The sequence below is a fragment of the Lygodium microphyllum genome, chromosome 8 (genome assembly GCF_053477565.2).
Source record: "Lygodium microphyllum isolate KBCC chromosome 8, Lygodium_microphyllum_v1.1.10, whole genome shotgun sequence".
NCBI lineage: Eukaryota > Viridiplantae > Streptophyta > Polypodiopsida > Schizaeales > Lygodiaceae > Lygodium > Lygodium microphyllum.
Window position 1 is genome coordinate 121,146,579 of NC_141142.1, and position 21,775 is coordinate 121,168,353.

Consider the following 21,775-nt stretch of genomic DNA (forward strand, 5'->3'; position numbering starts at 1 on the left):
TTGTAGGATATTGAAGCATAGCATCACCCTTAGGTTCACTTGGTTTTACATATATTTTCACTATAGCCACTATTAGAGAATCCACCCATCCTAAGCAACTTCCACACCCTCCTCCTCCACACTGATGGTTTTTTATAGACTATTCCCATGAGCAATCACAATATAGGCATCAACTATACTACGCCACATGCAATGGCCCACAAAGCTGAGAGAGAGAGAGAGAGAGAGAGAGAGAGAGAGAGAGAGAGAGAGAGAGGATCCTTAAGTCAAATAGTAAAGACATTGGGGAACAAGCAGCTGTACTACTACTTGGGTTGTAATTTTATAACAATTCAAGAGAAGTATGTTTAGGGTTAAGGGTCTAGTTAACTAGGAAAGGATTTAGAGAGATGGAAGGGGGGGGGGGGGGGAGAAATAAATATAATCTCTTTACAACAAGTACCCTAGTGGCTCGTGCTTGTGAGGGACTTAGCACAGAGCGCTAGTATTCCTTTACTTATTTAAAAGAGGTTCGTATAGTACTCTAGGTTTGAGAGATCCTTTGGAGCTCCAAGGCTTCCTTTAGCCCTACAATCACAACAATAATTTAATATAGGTGTAGATATAGATATAGATGTGGACCCTTCAAAACCAAGTGCAAGGAGGAGATAGAACAAGGAGAAGAGAAGAAGAAACGGAATGGAATTAGCGAGCAGAAAGCATCAAGTTCTAGAGGACACACGAGACGTGTCGTATCAAGCTTGCTTCGTTCACGGAGCACCTCCTCTTTTGGGGTTACTCTATGAAATTGGAGAAAGTTCAGAGCCTATCCGCGAACGTGAAATGCGCTTGTGTGTGACACCGCTCTTAGTCGACTAGGAAAACGTAATATTCTGTTCTATTGTTCTGCACTGGCGCAGTGACACGTGTCCCTTTCGCCAGGTCACCATCATTGCCACGTCATTGAGACGATAGAAAAACTTCGGTTCGCAATTTCGCACTTGTAGTATCGTACTCGGACATGGCGGACACAGACACGGAGAAGGAGAAGCACTGCAGATGGAGTCATTTAAAGAATTCTTCTTCTTCTTCTTCTTGCGAGGGCTCTGGCGACGAGGGTTACCACTCTGCTTCAGAAATCCCGTCTCCTCCGCTACTGGCCCTTGCAGGGCTCTTCGCCACACGAGTTGCCGTAATGTCCATGGTGCTTCGGCTAGGCAAGTCTTGGGACGTCGCTCCTCCGGCTCTCGGTTTACCGCCTCTTTTTACCTCGAGGGAGGTCTTGGCCAGAGCGATGTGGCGGGTTCGAAGGGGAATGCGTGACACCTCAAAGTGTTTAGAGGAGGAAGACAAATGTCGGAAAGACCAATTACTAGGATATCCCAACTATGAGCAGTGCAATTGCCAGGTCTCAGCAGCGGCAGAGGAGGAGGAGGAGGAGGAGGAGGAGGAAGAAGAAGATCGTAAGCATGATCATGATGAAGAGGACGATATTTCATATTTAAAGCAAAGGATATATCAGTTGGAAAGGGAGTTACCTCCGGCTCCAAAGAACGGAGAAAGGGCTGCGTTTATAGGCTTATTGAATAAGCAAAAGGAGAAAGATCTGTTGCCTAATCAGCTAGAAGATGCCGTAGGTCCTTATACGTCGGGAGAGTCCAGTGGCGAAGATGAATGCTTATCTTCTGAAAGTATAGTGCTCACAAGTCCCACAGCAGGTAGTGTTCATTCCCACAATACTCTTAGGAAAAGAGGCAAAGCTGACATTGATCCAGATAGTATGGTTTTGCCTCAGGATTTCTATGCAAAAGCAGAAGAAGTTGGAGTTTGGTTGTCTCGTCCTCATAAAACATGCAATGGTGCGAATAAAGTGAGGGCAAGATCGGAAGATATTGCACAGGAGAGCTCTGTCAGTTGGCATGATCAGATGTACCGGAAGATATTGCACAGGAGAGCTCTGTCAGTTGGCATGATCAGATGTACAAACGGCCTCCTGGTGGCCAAAGAAAGGCCTGGCCTATTGAGAGTAATGTGCATGACCAGGTTGGAGATGTCCAGGGAGAAGTGATATCTGAGAATAGCAAGGGAGAAGTGATATCTGAGTATAGCAACGGGGTGATTCTCCGTGAAGACCCTCAAGATCAAAATGAGTATACAAAAGAAAAGGTTGAGATGCCTTTTGATAAAGGCAATGCAAAACCCTTGTTGTACAGGCCACCTGACGATCAAAGCTTGCATTTTGGCAATCCTCTTTTCTGGCCAGTTGGACTAGCTGTTAAAGCTGTTGGTTTCCAGCTACGACTGGTTTTGCAAACACTCATATTTGCTTTATCTGTTTTCAGCTGGTTCAATTCCTTTGCCACAAATAGAGTTCGAGATACTCTGCAAGCAAAAGACAGAGCAACAGAGGTTGTGAGCCATCAAATATCTATGATATCTAATATGCCTCCAAAGGTCAGGGAAAGTGGAACCATTGTTGTCAAAAGAGCTGCCTGGGGGTGCTTAGCTGCAACCTATGTTTGCATCTTATTAAGCATGCTTTTGTTCCCTGCATTGCTTTTAGACTATGCTTTTGTGGGCAAGTTTGTAGAAGAACCTGTAAGCATCAGGGAACCTCTACATTTTGATTACACTCAATCCCATCCTAGTGCAAGTGTCCTTCTGCAACCAACACGGAGTGCTGGAGGCAAATCAGGGAGGTACGAGAACATGCGAGCTATCCCAGTTTCTCATAGAGTCCAGATCACTGTAATATTGACACTGCCAGAGTCGGATTATAATCGAAATCTTGGAATGTTCCAGGTTTTTTCCTGCATTACTCTCAGGTTTTTAAAAGCTATTGATGTTTTTTGTTTGCATATTGTCATGAGGTTTTTCTGTGATTTAGGTGCTGTTTATGCTTCATTTGCTGCAATATTATGAATCAACAGCAGATCAAGTGACTGTAGTGGTTAAGAGGGCCAACGGCTTGGCTCCCACTAACTGCACATATGTGAGGATGAGCAAAATGCCATACACACAGTTTACTCGATGACTTGGCCCATTTCTCTTTATTCCACCGCATTAGCATGTAAATTGGAGGCTCCAAACCCTGATGCCTTCGTCTTGTGCATTTTGCTGGGAGGGTCTAAGTGGCTTTCTTGACCTTGAGGTCAGCTTCCTCAATGGCATAACTACAACACTAAAGAAAAACTGCTTTGTGGGAGTCAAACCAATACATTCCCATTAGAATGATACAGTTGAGCAGGCAAGAAGAGTAACGATCGAATTTGAAGCTTTAACACTCCCTTTTTGGAGCGAGTAGGCAACAAAGTAGCATTCCATTTGAAGTTTTCTTCGCTCCTCTTGGCCACTTTGTCAAATGAAGTCACCCTCTTGTTTGAGCTGAAAGGATAGTTGTTGGTAGTAGGAGCAATATCCATTTAGAAAGCCAAACTTATGTCTCATACTGCTAGATGGCTCTTTGAAAGGGGGTCCTTCTTGAGGATAAATCACGAGATAGTTATCTTTGTTGCCAATTGTTTGTGGTTTGTGGTGTGGGAGGGGTTGTTTGCAAGAGGCCCTACTTGCTGATGTTGCTGTGTTTGAAACAAGGCTGGTGCTCTCATACCAATGAAATGCCCACCTAGTATCCAACCTATATATATGAGACACAAACACAAGCCATACACATGTAGAAAGAACCATAAGGAAATGGACATTAGCCCTCCTTGCTAGCTATAGAGCCAAATATGCTCACCCTTAGGCTTGGAACTAGTACCATGATGGGCCACACTCATGGCATTCCATACCAACAATCCACACCATTCCGGTGTCCAAACGTGACAATCATTGGGCCTAAAATCCAAGTATAATGATCATGCTCAACGTCGCACAAATGAGCTTGTGATTTCTTTTTCTAGCATTCGTTAACACCCCTACCTAGGAACAATGTGTTGTAGACCATACTTGAAGTCTCTTCTTCTTCTCCATGCAATGAACTCATGAGAAATTGGTGATAACACGGTTCTTTCATGAAGTTGATTTCAAAGGTTTTGGTGCAAAAATCATGCTAAAAAAACAATCCTAGAAAGTATCAAATAATTTAAAATTAGACTCAATAATATTAGGTAGGACAATTGGCTTAGAATATTCTATAAAGGATATGCTCCCAGTTTCATCTCTTTATGCCACATCTACTCCATTTAGTGGTATGCAGGTTGCATTCTCAGCTTTGGAGCACCAAAGAGAAATGTGGCCCTTGCCTAAGGAAAACTAGGAAAACCAAAAGAAGGCGTAATGCCTAGAGGATAGGGATCCAAGCTAGCTTATGGAAAGGAAGAGCGTAGACTCAAGATTGATGATCCTAAACTTGCTACCTAAAGAAAGAAAGAAAGAGAGATATATTAACGTCTCTTGATATTGAAATGGCCTATGATGGGACAAAACCATGTAGAATGATAATTGTCACTAGATATCAAAGTGTGACATGCTAAATGATTATGAAATATTGTGCAAAGAAGCTAAATTGATGTATAACAATATAGTGCCCATATAAGGATACAAGAAGAAGAGGATGGGGTGGATATATGGAGCAATAAGGGACTAGATTTGTGGCTGAATATTGATACATTTATGACTAGCTCTACCTAGTCAAGGGATCAGAGTGTATTATACATCTTTAAAATTAACCAACTCGATGAATTATCACCATGAAAATTGAGAGAGAGAGAGAGAGAGAGAGAGAGAGAGAGAGAGAGAGTGTGTGTGTGTGTGTGTGTGTGTGTGTGTGTGTGTGTGTGTGAAGAGTCGACACCACGTTGAGAGGGGAATCGGTCCCTCCCCCCTGACAAGAATTTATTGAAACAAAACCACGAGTACCAAGTGTTTGAACCGTATATAAAATAGCTGATTTACTGCAATTTTGAAACTCGGAGCAGTAAGTTGATTTTTTTCTTTAGTGCTTGGATTAGATCAAGCTAAATAGGAAGTACTTCTTGGATGAGAGATAGATAAGAGAGTATACAGCATGCGGTTGGAATTTCAGTATGAGAGCTTGCTTTAAATGAAGAGAGAGACCTCTAATATATGATATGGGGCTTGGGTGCTCAAAAGTGGAAAGTTGAGGCTATAAATGACAAGTGTTTGTTGAGAATGACAAGTGTAGAGATACTTGTGTCTTCAAAATGACACATGTCCTCTTCTAAATGCCACATGTCATTTTTCTAGAGAAGCTTCTAAATCTTCTACTCTAAAAATCTCTCAAATTGTTTAGAATTTGAGAGAGTTGTTGGAGACAAAATTATTTCTTTTGAAATTTTGGAGCCTTCAACGTGAACAAAATTTTCATTTGAGGAACTTTAAAACATAGTAATTCCCTAAATTTTAGGAGTTCTCAAATTTAGCTTTTGGAGAGCTTCATTATATAGGTTCACTAGTTCATGGTTATGGGCTTCTAGTCAATGTGACTATCTGAGTGTAGAAGTCTATCATTTGAGCTTTCTGGTCAATCTGACTGCTTGACTAAACTTTTAATTTCTCTTGGACATCTTGTCAATGACAACCTAAGTATAATTATAAAGCGTTCGAGCCATTGGCCACCCTTAAATAGAAAGATAAAGATTTAGTCATATTTTGAAATACTTAAATAATACAAATCGCCTTTTAAAGTACATGAGCATCAAATTATTTGGAATCATTGAGCCAATATGTCTTGGTAACAATTGATATATAAAAGGTTTGTTATATTCCTCCCTCTTGAAATCCATATTGTCCTCAACACATTGCTTGAAGTATTTTTGATTCTACAACTTTCTCATAAGCTGCAAGTACTTTTGGATAGTCTTTAAAATACTCATTTGGCATCATTTAGAATTGAAACAAGTGCAATTGGAGGCTCTAGCGGCATTGGACAACCTTGGGGTGGAGTTGCAGACAGGGTAGGTGGAGCTAGTGGGCAGCTGCTTAAGAGTTTAGCAGCTCCTTCTCTTTCTTGTATGAATAAAGCTAGTGGTAGTAGGAGAGTAGCACCGATTGATTGTGGTTGAGTGAAATCCGCATGCAGAAGCTACTGTGATACCAAGTGTGAGAAATGGCACCAGCTATGGAGAAGAAAGAAACAAGAGAGAATGATAGTGTATGAGCTAAAGTAAGAGAGTAGAGTGTGCTTACTGAATAGAAAGATAGAGTGAAAATACAATCTTTGTTTAGGTCAAGGTCTAACCTAACCAACCTTCCACAAAGTAACTAGAGTTAGGTTTATTTACCCTAGAGCCTAGTTTCACTACTTTAATGGTCTTAGATACTAGGTGTACACACACACTACATTTACACTTTAATAAGTGTCCACGCTACATGAATTACATCGGGCATTGACCATAATTGGCAAATTCTAATAAATTTTGATTTGAAATTTGGGTTTGTTTGCCCTTTCCTTGCTACCCCTTTTGAGAAGATGTAGTGAGGGTCCCCTCTTAAGATGGACTTTGAAATTGATTGAACAGCCAAGTGTAATGTAGTAGCTTCTTAGAAAGTGGGCGTGGAAGATTGTGAGATCACATGTTGCACAAAATGGAAGTATTTCCTCGTCACCTTGTTTAGAAATAAGGTGATGTGATCATCAGAGTCTTAGGAGCCCTTTGGTAGGGAACTCAACAAGAAGTTGCTGATACTTAGCCAACTTAACCTTAAGGTCATTCCAGTCAGTGATTTTGAAATTTTGAAGTTCGTGGTTAAGTATGATATGATGGGTCTTATCGTGAGCTACATAGCAATCAGTCAAGTGTGCCCATAGCTTGGATGTAAGATCAAAGCATTGAAACTGGGAATGAAACTCAGGGAGAAGACTTTGCATTAACTCAACTATGTTGGAGGCATTTCTAGCCTTCCATGAGCGGATTACCTCATATGGAACAAGTGTGCAATTGGGTTGGGGTTCCAACCCTTGAATAAGGTTCCAAAGGTTTTGAGAGTCAAGAAGATGCCTCATTAGATTTGACGAAATGGTATAATTTGACTTGTTGAAATGAGTCTTGTTAGAAGAAGTGTGCTTGGTTGATAAGTAAGAGGAACCATGAGGTGTCGGATAAGAAGGATAAGGTGGGTAGGAGGGAGGGGGACAAGGAGGAGGAGGTGTGCAGGTAGAAATAGGCTATGGGTGTCCATATGATGCTGACGATGGAGGCACTAAAACATGAATATTTCCATAAGGTGTTGATGGAGGTGGAGGCATTAGAACACGGATGTGTTAGAGATCACAGCCAGGCAGGTGCAGTCGGACAGGTACAGCAGTGTGCAGTCGGACTGCACAGTCAGACTGCCACGTGGCAGTCCGACCTGTGCAGGCACCGACAGGCAGTTTTTTGGCGCCTCATTTTTCCCCAGATTTTTGGCTATAAATAGCCGACATCTTCAGCAGTCTCCTACACTTCTCTGCTCGCAGATTACAGACCGGTGACACGTGCAGATTGCGTCTCTGTTCGCAGATTTCAGACAGGAGACAGTGCAGACTGCAGCGGACTTCGAGGTGAACAGCAGGTTGCATCGTCGAGGTGGAGACACGCAGTCCAGCGCACTGCGCCCGTGTATATATCTGCATATCTTTGTATTCAGCACACTTTATACAGCAGATCTTCATCTTCCACTCTCTTTCTCTCTCTTCTCTCTCTGCGTTCTCTCTCTCTCAGTCCTACGCTTCCGCACCGCTGCACTCTGACATGGTATCAGAGCAGTGTTAGAGGGCTGACTGAGCGCAGAATCAACCTGAAGAGGAGTTTCTATCGCGACACAAATTTGCGTTTTCAGCGTTTGAGGGCAGACAGGAGGGCTACGCCTTGGAACAAGGCTGAGGCAAGTGTGGGCGCATAGGAAAGGAGTCCAGGTGGTGGATTTGCTGCTGTTTACTGCTGTTTGACGCGGAGGAAGTTTGAGTTTTCAGCCTACAAGTGCAGGTTTTGCTTTTTCATCACCTCCGGCGGGTGAAGAAGTTTCAGGACGCGGAAGAGCCTTAGCAGGCTGAGTTTTCACAGTCAGAGGGGGCTGCTTTTGCGTTTGTGAAGGCATTACAGGTGAAGATGTCTACAGAGATTGACTTGGAGTTCCAGTCGATTATGGACCGGAAGGTGCCTGTCTTACCGGCTCTTCCTGCAGATCAGAAGCTCGACGGCGACAACTACCGCATTTGGCGCATCATGATGTTGGCCATCCTTGAGTCCTATGATTTGACGGAGCTGGTACAGGAGGAGATCGACCGGCCCTCGGTAAGAGATGAGTCCAAACTCTCTTCCGATGCTCGTGCGGAGTTGGCTAAGGCTCAGTCTCATTGGGACAAACTGAATGCCAGGATTCGTTCCTTTCTTTTTCTATCATGTACTACAGCCGTGATCGCTCACATCGAGCACTTGATGGTGGCTCGTGAGATATGGCTGAAGCTTGATCAGATGTACAATCGGATGACCCTTATGAAGCGGGTTTCTTTGGAGGTACAGATGCGGACCTTGTCCGTAAACAAGTCTTCTTCGCTGCGGGAGCACATTAACAAGCTAAGGCAGCTTTAGATGCAGGTTCAGAATGCGGGGAAGCCGATTTCCTCCGAAGACATGGGGATCACACTTTTGTCCCAGTTGCCGCCATGATTCGGTACATTCTACTCTGCCCTAATTGCTTCGGGGCGAGAGTCTACTCTTCGGTGGGAAGAGTTGGTTCCTATGGTCTTGGACCAAGAGGAACAGTTAAAGGGACAGAATGCTTCCAAGTCGGAGGCACTGACAGGTCAATCCTCCCAGAAGAAGGGGAAGGACCAAAAGAAGAAGAAGGGGGATAACAAGTCCAAGAAGGACAAGGACAAGGACAAGGACAAAGAATCCACATGCCATATTTGTGGAAAGACTGGCCATTGGAAGAAGGATTGCCCTGACAAAGACAAGAAGGACATTAACAAGAAGGATATAAAGGATTCTGGAGCGGTGGCTGCACCCTCATCAGCTGCATTTCTTCATCTAGCTGTCATTGAGGACGCTTCACCGAATGCTTCTGATGCTGTGATGACGGCTCCCCAGGCTCGAGAGTGGATCGTTGATAGTGGTGCCTCTCGGCGCATGACTCCTTCATCAGATGGTGTTGCCCAGTTGCGACCCTCGCGTGGGCAGATTCTCATTGGAGATAGCTCTTCAGTATCTATTGCAGGTCGGGATAAGATGCAGCTTATTCCAGATGGACGAGGTGGTACCCATACCTCAGAGGTTTTGCATGTACCAGGCTTAGGGTACCATCTCCTGTCAGTTCATAAGATTTGCTCCCTTGGCCTTTTGGTGGAGTTTGACAGTACTACGGTGCGAGTCCTTGATCGTGGATCGAGGAAGGTTCTATCATCTGGATATGAGGAGAATGGCATTTATAAATTGAAGTCTTCCACCGCCCTCTCTACTCTTCTTCTTACTTCTCAGTCACAGTCAGAGTTATGGCATGCTCGGTTTGGTCACCTGAACTATGATTATCTTCGGAGGGCGTCACGTGGACAGCTTGTTCGAGGGTTGCCGGATATAGTGGTGAGCCAGCAGCCATGTGTCTTCTGCATACGGGGGAAGCAGCATAGGGATGCCATTCCCCACACAGCTTCGCGGCGGTCTACTTCACCAATGGAGCTTGTATCTACGGATCTATGTGGCCCTATGAGGAATGAGTCCTTGCGTGGGAGCTCTACTTCATGCTGATCGTAGATGACTACAGCAGGATGACATGGGCCTATTTTTTGGCATTAAAGTCAGAAGCTTTCTCACACTTCAAGGATTGGCTTCTCTTTGAGGAGAACCGATCGGGCCGGAAGTTGAAGACCTTGCGATCCGACAAGGGCGGTGAATTTGTTTCTAACGAGTTTGCTCGGTTTTTGTGCAGATAAAGGTATTCACCAGGAGTTTGCCAATACCAACACTCCTCAAGAAAATGGCATTCTTGAACGGAAAAACCGCAGTGTGATCGAGATGGCGCGCACCATGATGGAGCACCGACAGACCCCTCAGGTTCTGTGGGCCGAGGCTGTGGCTACTGCAGTCCACATCCTTAATTGATCCCCTACTTCGGCCGTGAAAGGGATGACCCCGTTTGAGGCTTACTTTGGGACCAAGCCAGATGTTTCTTACTTTAGGGTTTTTGGGTGTGATGCCTATGTTCACATTCCCAAGGCTCACCGTGATAAATTTGACGCAGCTTCCCGAAGACAGGTATTTGTTGGCTACAGCTCCCAGTCCCAAGGCTATCGCTTGTATGATCCCGTCAAGCGGGATGTGTACACTAGCCGCGATGTGCGGTTTGTTGAGGTTCCGTCCATAACATTGGGTGAGGAGCATCCCGTTCTTGGAGATCCAGGGGAGAGTTGGGCTCCTTCTACAGTTCCACTGGAGCCCGTGCCTTTTGATTATGATTCTGTTTCTGACACAGAGTCTACCGTTCCACCGGTCACCCTTGAGGAGTTACCACCGGTGGATATTCCAGAGTCTTCTGCTGATGGAGAGAGACGAGGGGAGGTTCGGCCTCCTCCTCGCTGGGCCCGTGACACACTCCATGATTCAGGGATCGAGGGGGTTCTTGATGAGTGGGGACCGCAGGATGGTCCACGGCGGTCATGGCGGCACCAGGCACATTCTATGGAGCTTGTTTGCTCTAACTATTGTTTGATGACCCGTGTTATGCAGGATCGAGAGCCCACCTCCGTGAAGGAGGCTTTACAGTTCGCACCCTGGAAGAAAGCTATGGAAGCCGAGTTGGAGGCTATTGAGAGAAATGGCACTTGGTCACTCGTGCCCCGCCCCCCGAATAAGAAGGTGATTGGCGTCAAGTGGGTCTTCAAGACCAAATACCTTAGTGATGGTTCTTTGGATAAGCACAAGGCTCGCCTTGTTGCTAAAGGTTTTGCATAGCGCCCAGGGATTGATTGTCATGATACTTTTGCCCCCACTGCTCGTATGGCGACCATTAGAGCTGTTCTTGCCTTGGCTGGCCATAGGAGATGGCCTGTTTATCAGTTAGATGTGAAGTCGGCCTTCCTCAATGGTGATTTGAAGGAGGAGCTCTATGTTGAACAACCTCCTGGCTTTGGATCCTCAGATGGGAAAGTCTACAGGTTGAAGAAGGCCTTGTATGGCCTCAAGCAGGCTCCTCGTGCATGGAACGAGAAGATTGATTCGTTCCTCCAGTCTCAGTTGGGATATCGGCGTTCCAAGGCCGATCCGCAGCTTTATGTTCACACTTCCGAGGATGGTTGTGTGCTTTTTGTGTTATATGTTGATGATTTGATTGTCACAGGTGATGATGCACAGCAGGTCCAAGAGACGAAGTCAGCTTTACATCGGACGTTCGAGATGACAGACTTGGGTCTACTCCATTTCTTTTTGGGCCATGAGATTTATCAGTCTCAGAGGGGGATCTTCATCTCTCAACAGAGATATGTACAGGAGCTCTTGGTGTCTTTTGAGATGGAGGATTGTCGGACCCTTTCTACTCCTATGGATCCGAACTGGAAGGCCACTTCCCATTCAGCTTCTCCTATGGCGGATGCTCCCCGCTATCGTCAGTTGATTGGGTCCTTGATTTGGCTTCTCAACACTAGGGTTGATCTTTGTTTTGCTGTTGGGCTCTTGGCAGGGTTCATGAGTGAACCTAAGACGGTGCATTGGCAGGCTGCTCAAAGGATATTTCGGTATTTGAGGGGGACGTCTGATTTAGGGATTCATTATCCCGCAGGGACAGATGGTTCAGATCTTGTACTTGCAGGTTGGAGCGACTAGGATTGGGCCGGTGATGTGGACCACAGGTGGTCTACTACAGGTTACTATTTTACCTTGGGTGCGGGTGTTATCTCATGGAGTAGCAAGAAGCAGCCCACGGTAGCCCTTTCGTCTACTAAGGCGGAGTATCGGGCCGCGTCTTCCACCACATGTGAGGCTGTGTGGCTTCGGAGATTATTGGAGGAGCTTGGGTGCCCCCAGACTCGTCCTACTTTGCTGCAATGTGACAATGAGAGTTGCATTGCCTTGGCACGGAACCCTGTTTTTCATGCCCAGACGAAGCACATAGAGATCCAGTACCACTTCATCAGAGAAAAGCTTCTGGATGAGACTATCACTGTGGAGTACTGCAAGACGGAGGACAATCTTGCGGATTTGTTTACGAAGGCACTTCCCCAGGCTCTACTTCGGAGACATTCCAGATCCCTCAGGCTTCTACCCTGCCCCGGCTCTGAGAGGGGGTGTTAGAGATCACAGCCAGGCAGGTGCAGTCGGACAGGTACAACAGTGTGCAGTCGGACTGCCATGTGGCAGTCCGACCTGTGCAGGTAGTCGGCTGCATTTAATGCAGCCGACAGGCAGTTTTCTGGTGCCTCATTTTTCCCCAGATTTCTGGCTATAAATAGCCGACATCTCCAGCAGTCTCCTACACTTCTCTGCTCGCAGATTACAGACCGGTGACACGCGCAGATTGCGTCTCTGTTCGCAGATTTCAGACAGGAGACAGTGCAGACTGCAGCGGACTTCGAGGTGAACAGCAGGTTGCATCGTCGAGGTGGAGACACGCAGTCCAGCGCACTGCGCCCGTGTATATATCTGCATATCTTTGTATTCAGCACACTTTATACAGGAGATCTTCATCTTCCACTGTCTCTTTCTCTCTCTTCTCTCTCTGCGTTCTCTCTCTCTCAGTCCTACGCTTCCGCACCGCTGCACTCTGACAGGATGCCCTATCCAAATGTCGGTTGGGGCACAAGAGAGTGATTGGTAGGTCCTCTAGGTAAGCCATGGAGGCAAACTGTAGAAGTCGTAAAGGCTATACTTATAGTTGAAGGACCCACCGGTGTGGTATGTGCAATGCCGTGTGGTGTCTGATATGCAAAGGTGAATGGTGCAAAAGGTAATGGTGATGCCATAGAAGAAGTGGGTGGGATGGGTGGGCTTTGTAATTGTTATGGAAATGATGATGAAGATGCATGAAATTGGTTTTGGTTAAGTGATGGAAATTGAAATGAAGATGAAGATGCAAAATGGAATAAAGATGAAACACCAAACTCATTCTGACTTTGAGAAGCAAAATTGAAAGGAGGAAAGGAAGAAGAGATACCAGTCTCTTTCTTATAATCACCCTTTCTTGTATTATATACATGAGTGGAACTTCAATGGGAGATTTACCGTGATCAACATATGATACTCTGGCTCATCTTAATCTTTATCAATATGTTGCAAAGGTGGCGAAGAAAAAGAAATAGATGAAGGGAGAAATGAAAAAACTTGTGTACCTTGCACTAAAGTAGGAGAGCGAGGCTCAAAATAAGGAACGTACTCCAATTCTCTTTCTCTAAGAGGGGGGGTCCACCATCCCGGGTCCATCCCTAATGGAGGTCTTGATGGCCCTACATCATCATCAAACTTGTGCAGTACATTTGATGAGAAAGGATTACATATACCTTCTTCACGCAACTTCTATTTAAAGGCTTGTCAACATAGGTCTTCGATCTTCTTGGCTTTGCGAGCCAAGATCAATTGTAGCTCCTCATTTGTGATGGAGTAGTGATGTGTGTCTCCAATGTATATAGTGTTAGTAGATATGTTAGCTCATGTGCACGTCTGTGCATGCAGAGGCTAGGTACATTATTTAGGATATTTTAGGCATTTTTTGTGGTCTTCATTTGGGTCATATTTAGCATTTATTACTGGCTGACTTGATCATATTGAAGACATATTTTTGTCCTATATATTTAGGCTCCTCCTCCTCTCCTCACTCACACACTCATCTGCCATCACACGTGGAGACTCCGTGGAGAGAGAAGCCAGTGCCAGTGCCCACACAGCTAGTGACTCACTGTTGTATGTGACTTTCTCGTGTTTGATATATGGATTTCTTTCCCTTTCTCTTTTGTCTTGTGTTTTAGCAGTTTGTTATAGCATATATTTATGCTTCCATTGCTGCTCCAGGTCTGATATGGTATCAAATTTCAGGTTCTATGCTCTTGCTGTGTTTTCTTTGTGGATTTCAGGATTGTGTTGACCATTGCTGATCAAGCGACTACTGTTCCTACCAAGCGACGTAATTTTCTTGCATTTTTTTTGTTGACGTCAGCATCTGTACAGCTTGTGTCAACACCTCTCTTGCCTGCATGTTAGTTCCAGCTTGCGTTTTGGTGTCTGTGCATCTCTTATTTTTTTGGCGATTGCATTATCAAGCCGTTTTTGCTGTTTCAGGCAGCTTATGGCTGATTTTTTGACTTTTCGCAGCAGGTTTCTTCTTGTTTTGGTTAGATTTTGGTGAATTTTGTATGTAAACTTTCATTTTCTGCAATTTGTGCTTGTGGTTTGGCTGTGTTTTCTCTCCAAATATCTTATTTTCTCTACTTCTCTTCTAAATCCTCTACAGATGGCTCCTTTGTGCACATCCACTAATGATAAGTTCCATAGAGATTCTAGTGAGGCTCTTGCAGCTTTAGAGAGGAGTTCGAAGAAGAAGAAGTCGAAGACTCAGTGTTATCATTGTCGGAAGAAAGGTAATTTACGGAAGGATTGCAAATAGTTAGTGGCTTCCTGGAAGAAGAAGGAGAAGAAGATGAAGCGGGATGTGGACTTCCTTGACGAGTCATCTTCTACCTTAGACTCCGACTTCGATCCTCTGACTAAGGAGAAGTCTAAGGCACGGAAATGATCAGCTTCTTCGGATCGCGGGAAGGGATTGATGGCCCCTTCCTCAGTTGCTTTCTAGGGTGGTGACGAGTCATCCCTCATGACTCTCTAGTGCCAAAGAGGGAGTGTGAGAGGGCGGTGAGATGGGGCAGCCGTGCCTCATTTATACATCTATACAAATGCACATGATCTAGAGAGGGACTTTCTTGATGCATTGATTGAAGTCTGGCACGTTCAAATCCTGGAGCTAGGATTGACATTTAGGTTCATGATGGGCTGTTTATTTGACAGAGAGCAGGCTTGGCTTCTAGTCTTGAGCTCACATGAGGGGACACTTTGGCGGTTTGGGCAATCCATGGCCATGTATGTTCCAGAGGCATTTTTGATAGGATGTTCATGTATGCTACTGAGAGACATTGGGACCAACATAGAGATATGCTATGATCTTCTCTTTTTTCCGGCACTGGTACGATCGACCTTGACATCATGTTCTCTTCGAGACATCTTGTTGGTGGCTTGATCACCCATTGCTTGGGTATCCATGGTTCTACTTGGTGGTTCTATGGTGTATAGTTTATGATTCATTCTCATTATACCATTGTATTGTATCAGATCACACTGTTTTAAGAGAGGGTATTAGTGGATATGTCAGCTCATCTGTGAGTCTGTGCATGCAGAGGTTGGGCACATTATTTAGGATATTTTAGGCATTTTTAGCATTTATTGCTGACCGACCTGATCATATTGAGGACATATTTTTGTCCTATATATTTAGGTTCCTCCTCCTCACTCAGACACTCATCTACCATCACACGTGTGGAGACTCCGTGGAGAGAGGAGCTAGTGCCGGTGCCCACACAACCAATGACTCACTGTTGTATGCGACTATCTCGTGTTGGATATATGGATTCCATTTCTCGAGCATACATTTGAGTTCTCATTTGTATTCTGTTCTTCAGTGTTCTTTCTTTCCCTTTCTCTTTTGTCTTGTGTTTTAGCACTTTATTGCAGCATATATTTATGCTTCCATCCACTTCTGACAATTAGAAGGATCTCCGGACATGTTGGAACCTTGGGGAGTTGGAAGTGGATGCCACTTTTGCTTAGTTCTCGGCATAGGCTCCTTTGGGGAGTAGGTGTAGAAGTGTTCAATATCATGTGTCCTACTGTAGTTCTTGTCTTTTGAGAAGAGCTTTCAGATCAAGGTCTAGGTTTCTTCAAAGAGTATCTAGCTCTAATACCATGTAAAGAGATGCCCTAACACGAACTCAAATACAATCGTATGACAAAGCATAAATTGATAATAGAACACAATTAGGGTTAGGGTAACTTAGAGACAATGAACACAATGAATAATGAAATGAATGAATCTAAATAGAATACAATGCTTAATGCAACAAACAATGTAGTGAATGAATATTGATCCCCAAACTCCTGTCTCTCGAGGACCGAGATAGAGAGTATGAGTTGGAGAGTATCATACTTTGACAGATCCCGAAATGGAGCAAGGTAGTCTCCAAAGGTGTTTGGTAGCAGCAAACATAGTAGTGGATGCTGGATTAGTTACAAACAAGTGGAAAATAGGGTGAAAACAGCAAACACAGCCCAAGGTGAATACATGATAGTTGGTTCATTACTCTGATCAGCAAAACCAAGCAAAGGGAGGTCCAAAATGATGAGGCGGTAGAAGAGCACTCAAAATACAGTTCAGCGTCGTTTAGGGCTGTGGGTGTTAGTAGATGTTAGCAAATGCAGCAGTGTGGGAGTCCCTAGTTGTAGGTGACAGTTATTCTGGGATGAACACACAGTTTGCAGAGTTTGGAGCAGTAAATGCAAGCTTGAGAAGGTGTACAACAGCTGCCTTGATAATCAGCAAGAAGGAGATGGCTGGAAACAGTTCGAATTTGCAATGGATGGCTGAGAAATAGTTGCCAATAGGTGGAGCACAGTCTAGGACAGCACAGGCTGAGGTATCCTCCGCAAATGGGGTGTGCACAGCAAAGCTTCAGCACTTGCAAACTGTAAAAATGAGATTGGGTTGAATGGAGGGCAGCTATTCTATTTGTAGAAAGTTTGGGGCCTCCCAAATTAGGGTTTTTATGTGGGATATAAAAACTCACTAGGAATGTGTTTCTTTTAATAAATGTTGGTAAAATTCATTAATTTAGTATGTTTTGTCAAAAGATGATGTACCAGCGAGACAATAGGGTTTGTGGGGAGGAACACAGAGTGAACTCGGCAAACATGGAGCAGAGAAGAGAAGAGAAGAGAGAAGAAACTCTGATGAATGGAATGAAGAAGTTTTGAATCATGGAGTGAATGTGATACAAGGGAACAAGGATGCCGTAGCGCAACGAGATAATGAAGATAGCCACAAACCACAAACCACAATGTCCTCCTAAAGGGGTGTGAGGGTAGTGGAGAGGTTGAAGAGAAGAGATGACGGATTGAATGAATCAGCCGTGAGGAATGAATGACAGAGTGGCCTATAGACAGTCAGTCTAGGATGGCACCCCTTTTTGGGGTTGCAAACCCTAAACGCAAAACACAGAAACGCAAATTGTGGGTGAAGGGTTTCTCAACACCCCCTCTCAGGCCCAAAAAGGGGAAGAAGAGAAGAGTGAGGTGGAGATGGAATGCTACATGCTGAAGAATGCTCATGCAACAGGTGCCACTTGGACAATGTCCCACGTGGGGAAATTGTTCACTTGCCCAAGTGCCCTAGTACAAAGGTGATGAAAACATGCAATGTATAGGAGGATTGTCAAACTTTGTGTGGTGTTGAGAACCTTAAGGATATGCATGTACTCGATCTCGGGAGTTGGCTTCATATTGACCAAGTGACCAAGGGCAAGAAGAAGAGGAGGAAGAAAATGTAGAGAATCCCTAAGATCCAAGATTTCCACCTGAAAGGTAACTTGCAATAAAGAACAGTAGACAGAGTGAACTAGAGAACCCGAAACTCAACGTCGGGAGAGAAGCCACTAGCTCTGTGCATCCACGTAAGAAGGAATACAAAGGCCTCATCACCAAGTTGCGGCTGAACCTCCAAGGCCCTGATCTAGGTAGATCCTCAAGATCCTGGGTATCAACAAGCGAGATGACCGTTGGAAGGAAGCCACCCCATCCAAGGGTAGAAGAAGAAGGTAAAAGGCCTCCGCCCAGGGGTGTGAAAGATTGAGCAAGGGGTGGGGATCCCCTTTGAAATTGGAGGAATAGGAGTCCCCTTTGAAGTTGCAGTAGATGTAGATGCCCCCTTGGAGAGCAAAGAAAGATCATCCCCCTCCGAATCCCCATCTGAGGTAGATAGGGAATTCAAAAACTCATGGATCACGGACTCCGAAATGTCTGAGGATGAAGGAAGTGCACCGGACGTGTTGAAGAAGGTATCTGGGGTGGTGAAGAACTCCCAGAGGTGGCCTCTCGAACCTGAGTAGGTGAGGGCGGAGAAGGGTAGGGCTCAGACTGAGCAATGAGTAGGCAACAGTTGCTGCTTCTCAATGGAACAGACCAGGAAGCCGAAGAAGAGGAAGGAGTCGAGCAACCACTGTCTCTTGAAGGAGCGGACTGACAAGGAGACGGTATCAAACAATCACTTTCTCTTGATGGAGCGGATTGCAGAACCGCGGGCCGTGGTGCCACTGTACCCGAAAATAGGGAGAGAAGATTTGCCACTGGCATTGTGACGATCTCCAGGAGATCGTAGTGCCTGATCCTCTATGTGCTCGAAAGGACTTAGTGCGCATCGGATGCATCTTATTGCCTTGAGCATAGTACTTTGATAGTCGATGCAGAACGATCTCTGTGGCCCAGAAAGGAGAGGTGGCACAAGGAGTGCCTAGTGGAAGATGCATATACTCCCGGGGTGGGGGGGGGTGGGGGAGCAAAGGTCGAAGTCGGCAAGCATCGGTGGTGTGTCCTGTGATACCATAGTAGAAGCACCTAGTAGTTTGGTCATCTGTTGATAAAGAAGCCATGGGTACCAGTGTGCCTTGCTGAAGATGGAAGAGGTTAGCCACAAACCATGAACTGCAATGTCTATTGTAAAGCTCAAGTGCAGAGTGACAGAAGTTCGAGTGAGCGTGACGGTTGAAGAGAGAGAGTTAGAGAGCTGAGTCAAGTACGATTGATAAGAGTGTACCAACAATGTATTGGTACACAAAGAATAAAATATATTTATACTTAGGGTACGTAAGGGTGCATTCACGTGTACAATGTGCGTGTACTATACATGGGGGTTAAACCGGGCCTTTATCCCAACAACCTCCCACTTAAAGGTCCGATGTGAACCTCTAACTAACCAACTCCCACTAGTCGTATGCAATGCTCGTGCTGAGCTTTGCTTAGGCTTTTAGTGAGAACATCTGTAGGGTTGTCTTGTGTTGTGATCTTGGTCAATGTGAGTTGACCATCTTCCAGAATCTGTTTGATGAAGTGATATCGCACATCTATATGCTTTGTGCATGAATGATACATGGCATTCTTAGCCAGATACACAACACTCTAGCTATCACATCCCAAAACTGCAGTACCCATAGACATGCCGAGATCCTCTCCAAGTCTGATAAACCATATAGCTTTCTTAGAAGCTTCGGTGGTTTTGAGTGCAACGACGTTCTGTAACCTGGAGCACCGAGACACAGCCGCACCAACAACTGTGAAGACATACCCGCTGGTGGACCTACGAGTGTCCAAGTCGCCTGCTACGTCTGCATCACAATAACCTTGCAAACTAAGTGCACCTTGCCCATAGCAAATACACTTTCTTTGTGTACACTTTAGGTATCGAAGAATACACTTGACAGCTTCCCAATGTGTTTTGCCAAAAAAGACCTCTTGGAAGTCAATCCCTTCCTTTTGTGCATACCCTTTGGTAACTAGCCTTGCCTTGTACTTGGGTTTCCCATCAATTGTCTTTACCTTGTACACCCATTTGTTTGGAAGTGGCTTCCTTCCCTTGGGCAGAGACACAAGATCCCAAGTATCATTTGCATATAGAGATTTAATCTCTTCCTGCATAGTTAGCTCCCCCTTACCGCTGAACTCACATTGCTTGGCCTCTTTGTATGTAAGAGGCTCACCCTTATCTGTAAGCATCACATAATGCAAGGAGGGGTCAAACCTATGTGGTTGCCTTCTTACGAGTGTAGACCTGCGTACACAATGATTAACATTTTTAGGAATTGGGTCTACATCTGGGGGTATATTATTTTCAGCATTTATTGGCTGCTGTAAGCCATTTTCAGCATGCTGTTCATGCTGTACAGCACCTTCATTTTCATTTCCAGCACGTGCATTTTCATAATCAGCAAGCTTATCTTGCTATCCGTGACCTCCTGGTGCTTCTATTTGCTGTCCATCATCATGTGGCTCAAAAATAACCGGTTGATCATCAGTTTCAGCCTGTGGTACAGCACCATGAGGATGTGGTTGCCTTCTTACGAGTGTAGACCTGCGTACACAATGATTAACATTTTTAGGAATTGGGTCTACATCTGGGGGTATATTATTTTCAGCATTTATTGGCTGCTGTAAGCCATTTTCAGCATGCTGTTCATGCTGTACAGCACCTTCATTTTCATTTCCAGCACGTGCATTTTCATAATCAGCAAGCTTATCTTGCTATCCGTGACCTCCTCGTGCTTCTATTTGCTGTCCATCATCATGTGGCTCAAAAATAACCGGTTGATCATCAGTTTCAGCCTGTGGTACAGCACCATGAGGTTTATTTTTTGAAGTAATAGGTGGCTGCAAACTCTGAAACTTCACCTTTTTCATATCTTCATTAGAGGCTAAAGTACCTTTCAACAATTTTGCCTCATTAAACACAACATTACGGCTGCGAATAATTTTCTTGGACTGAGGTAACCACACTCTGTAGCCAAATTCACCCTCATCACCATAGCCCATGAAAATTCCTTTGGTGGATTTTGGGTCAAGTTTGTTCCTCAGCTCATCCCTAACATGCACAAAAGCATCACAACCAAATATGCGTAAATGGTCATATGAGGCCGATTTGCCAGATCAAACCTCCTCAGGGATGCCATTATTTAAGGACTTGTTTGGAGAGCGGTTGCAAATGTGAACTGTGGTTTTGAGTGCCTCTCCCCAAAATTCATGAGGGAGATTAGCAGTGGACAACATGCATTACACTCTTTCACATAAAGTCCTAGTATATCTTTCAGCCACCCCATTTGAAGAAGGGCTGTAAGAGGTTGTAAGCTCCCTCTTAATACCATGCAAGTGACAAAAGGACTTGAACTCAGTTGATGTGAACTCACCCCCATTATTAGCTCTCAAGCATTTCAGCTTTTTACCTGTCTGAGTGGTTACAAATGCATGATAAGTTTTAAAAACGGCAAACACTTCACTTTTCTTTTTCAGCAAGTATACCCAAATCTTCTTGGAACAGTCATCAATAAAGGAGATAAAATATTCAGCACCACCCAACGATTTCACGGGCATACTACATACATCAGAATGCACTAAGTCCAAGACATTGGACTTACAAGAGACACCAAAGTAAAAGGAAATTTTAATTTGCTTTCCAAAGGTGACAGTCATTACAAAAGTCAAGTTTAGAGCCTTTTCCATCAACCCTCTTCAGAGAGGTAAGGACATCAAGTTCTTTTTGGCTCATATGGCCTAATCTCTTATGCCATAACTTCTTATGGCTGCAAATTTCAGCAATTGCAAGAAACTTGCCATTCAAGGCTTTACAGTGCAAACAATACAAAGTGTCCTTCTTGGTTCCTTTTGCAATCAGCATGGAACCCTTTTTCACTTTCCACAAACCACTACCAAACAGTGTGGTGTAGCTATGCAAGTCAAGCTGACCAACAAATAATAAACTCTTTTTAATGCTAGTCACATATCTGACAGCTTTCAACATAAGCTCTTGACCATTGTCTAAAGACAAGTGTATAGTGCCAATCCCATCAATGCTGCAAGCATGGTTATTTCCAAGATACACCTTTCCATAACTGCTTGCATTGAACATAGCAAAACACTCCAAGCAAGGAGTTACATGGAAAGAGGCACCAGAGTCTACAATCCAAGTCTGAGTGATACCATCATCAATTGACAAGAGTGCATCAATCACATTAGGCTTGGTAATCTGCATATTCCGCATGTGACATACAAGAGCATCATAATAAATT

At 44.6% G+C, this 21,775-nt stretch overlaps 2 protein-coding genes across 2 annotated transcripts in view; both read left to right on the forward strand.

Annotated features, from left to right (window-relative positions):
• The first annotated feature begins 894 nt into the window (after positions 1-894).
• LOC148032812 (uncharacterized) lies at positions 895-1,906 on the forward strand. The gene is made up of 2 exons (XM_087683487.1): positions 895-1,697; positions 1,775-1,906. The coding sequence occupies exons 1-2, from the start codon at positions 1,001-1,003 to the stop codon at positions 1,825-1,827; spliced, it is 750 nt and encodes a 249-aa protein (XP_087539613.1). The 5' UTR covers positions 895-1,000; the 3' UTR covers positions 1,828-1,906.
• A 12-nt stretch (positions 1,907-1,918) lies between these two features.
• LOC148032813 (seipin-1-like) overlaps positions 1,919-21,775 on the forward strand; it is a 71,735-nt gene continuing 51,878 nt past the window's right edge. Inside the window, exon 1 of the mRNA XM_087683488.1 lies at positions 1,919-2,781. Within this exon, the coding sequence (XP_087539614.1) occupies positions 1,957-2,781 (825 nt within the window). The 5' untranslated portion in view covers positions 1,919-1,956. The remainder of the gene's footprint in view (positions 2,782-21,775) is intronic.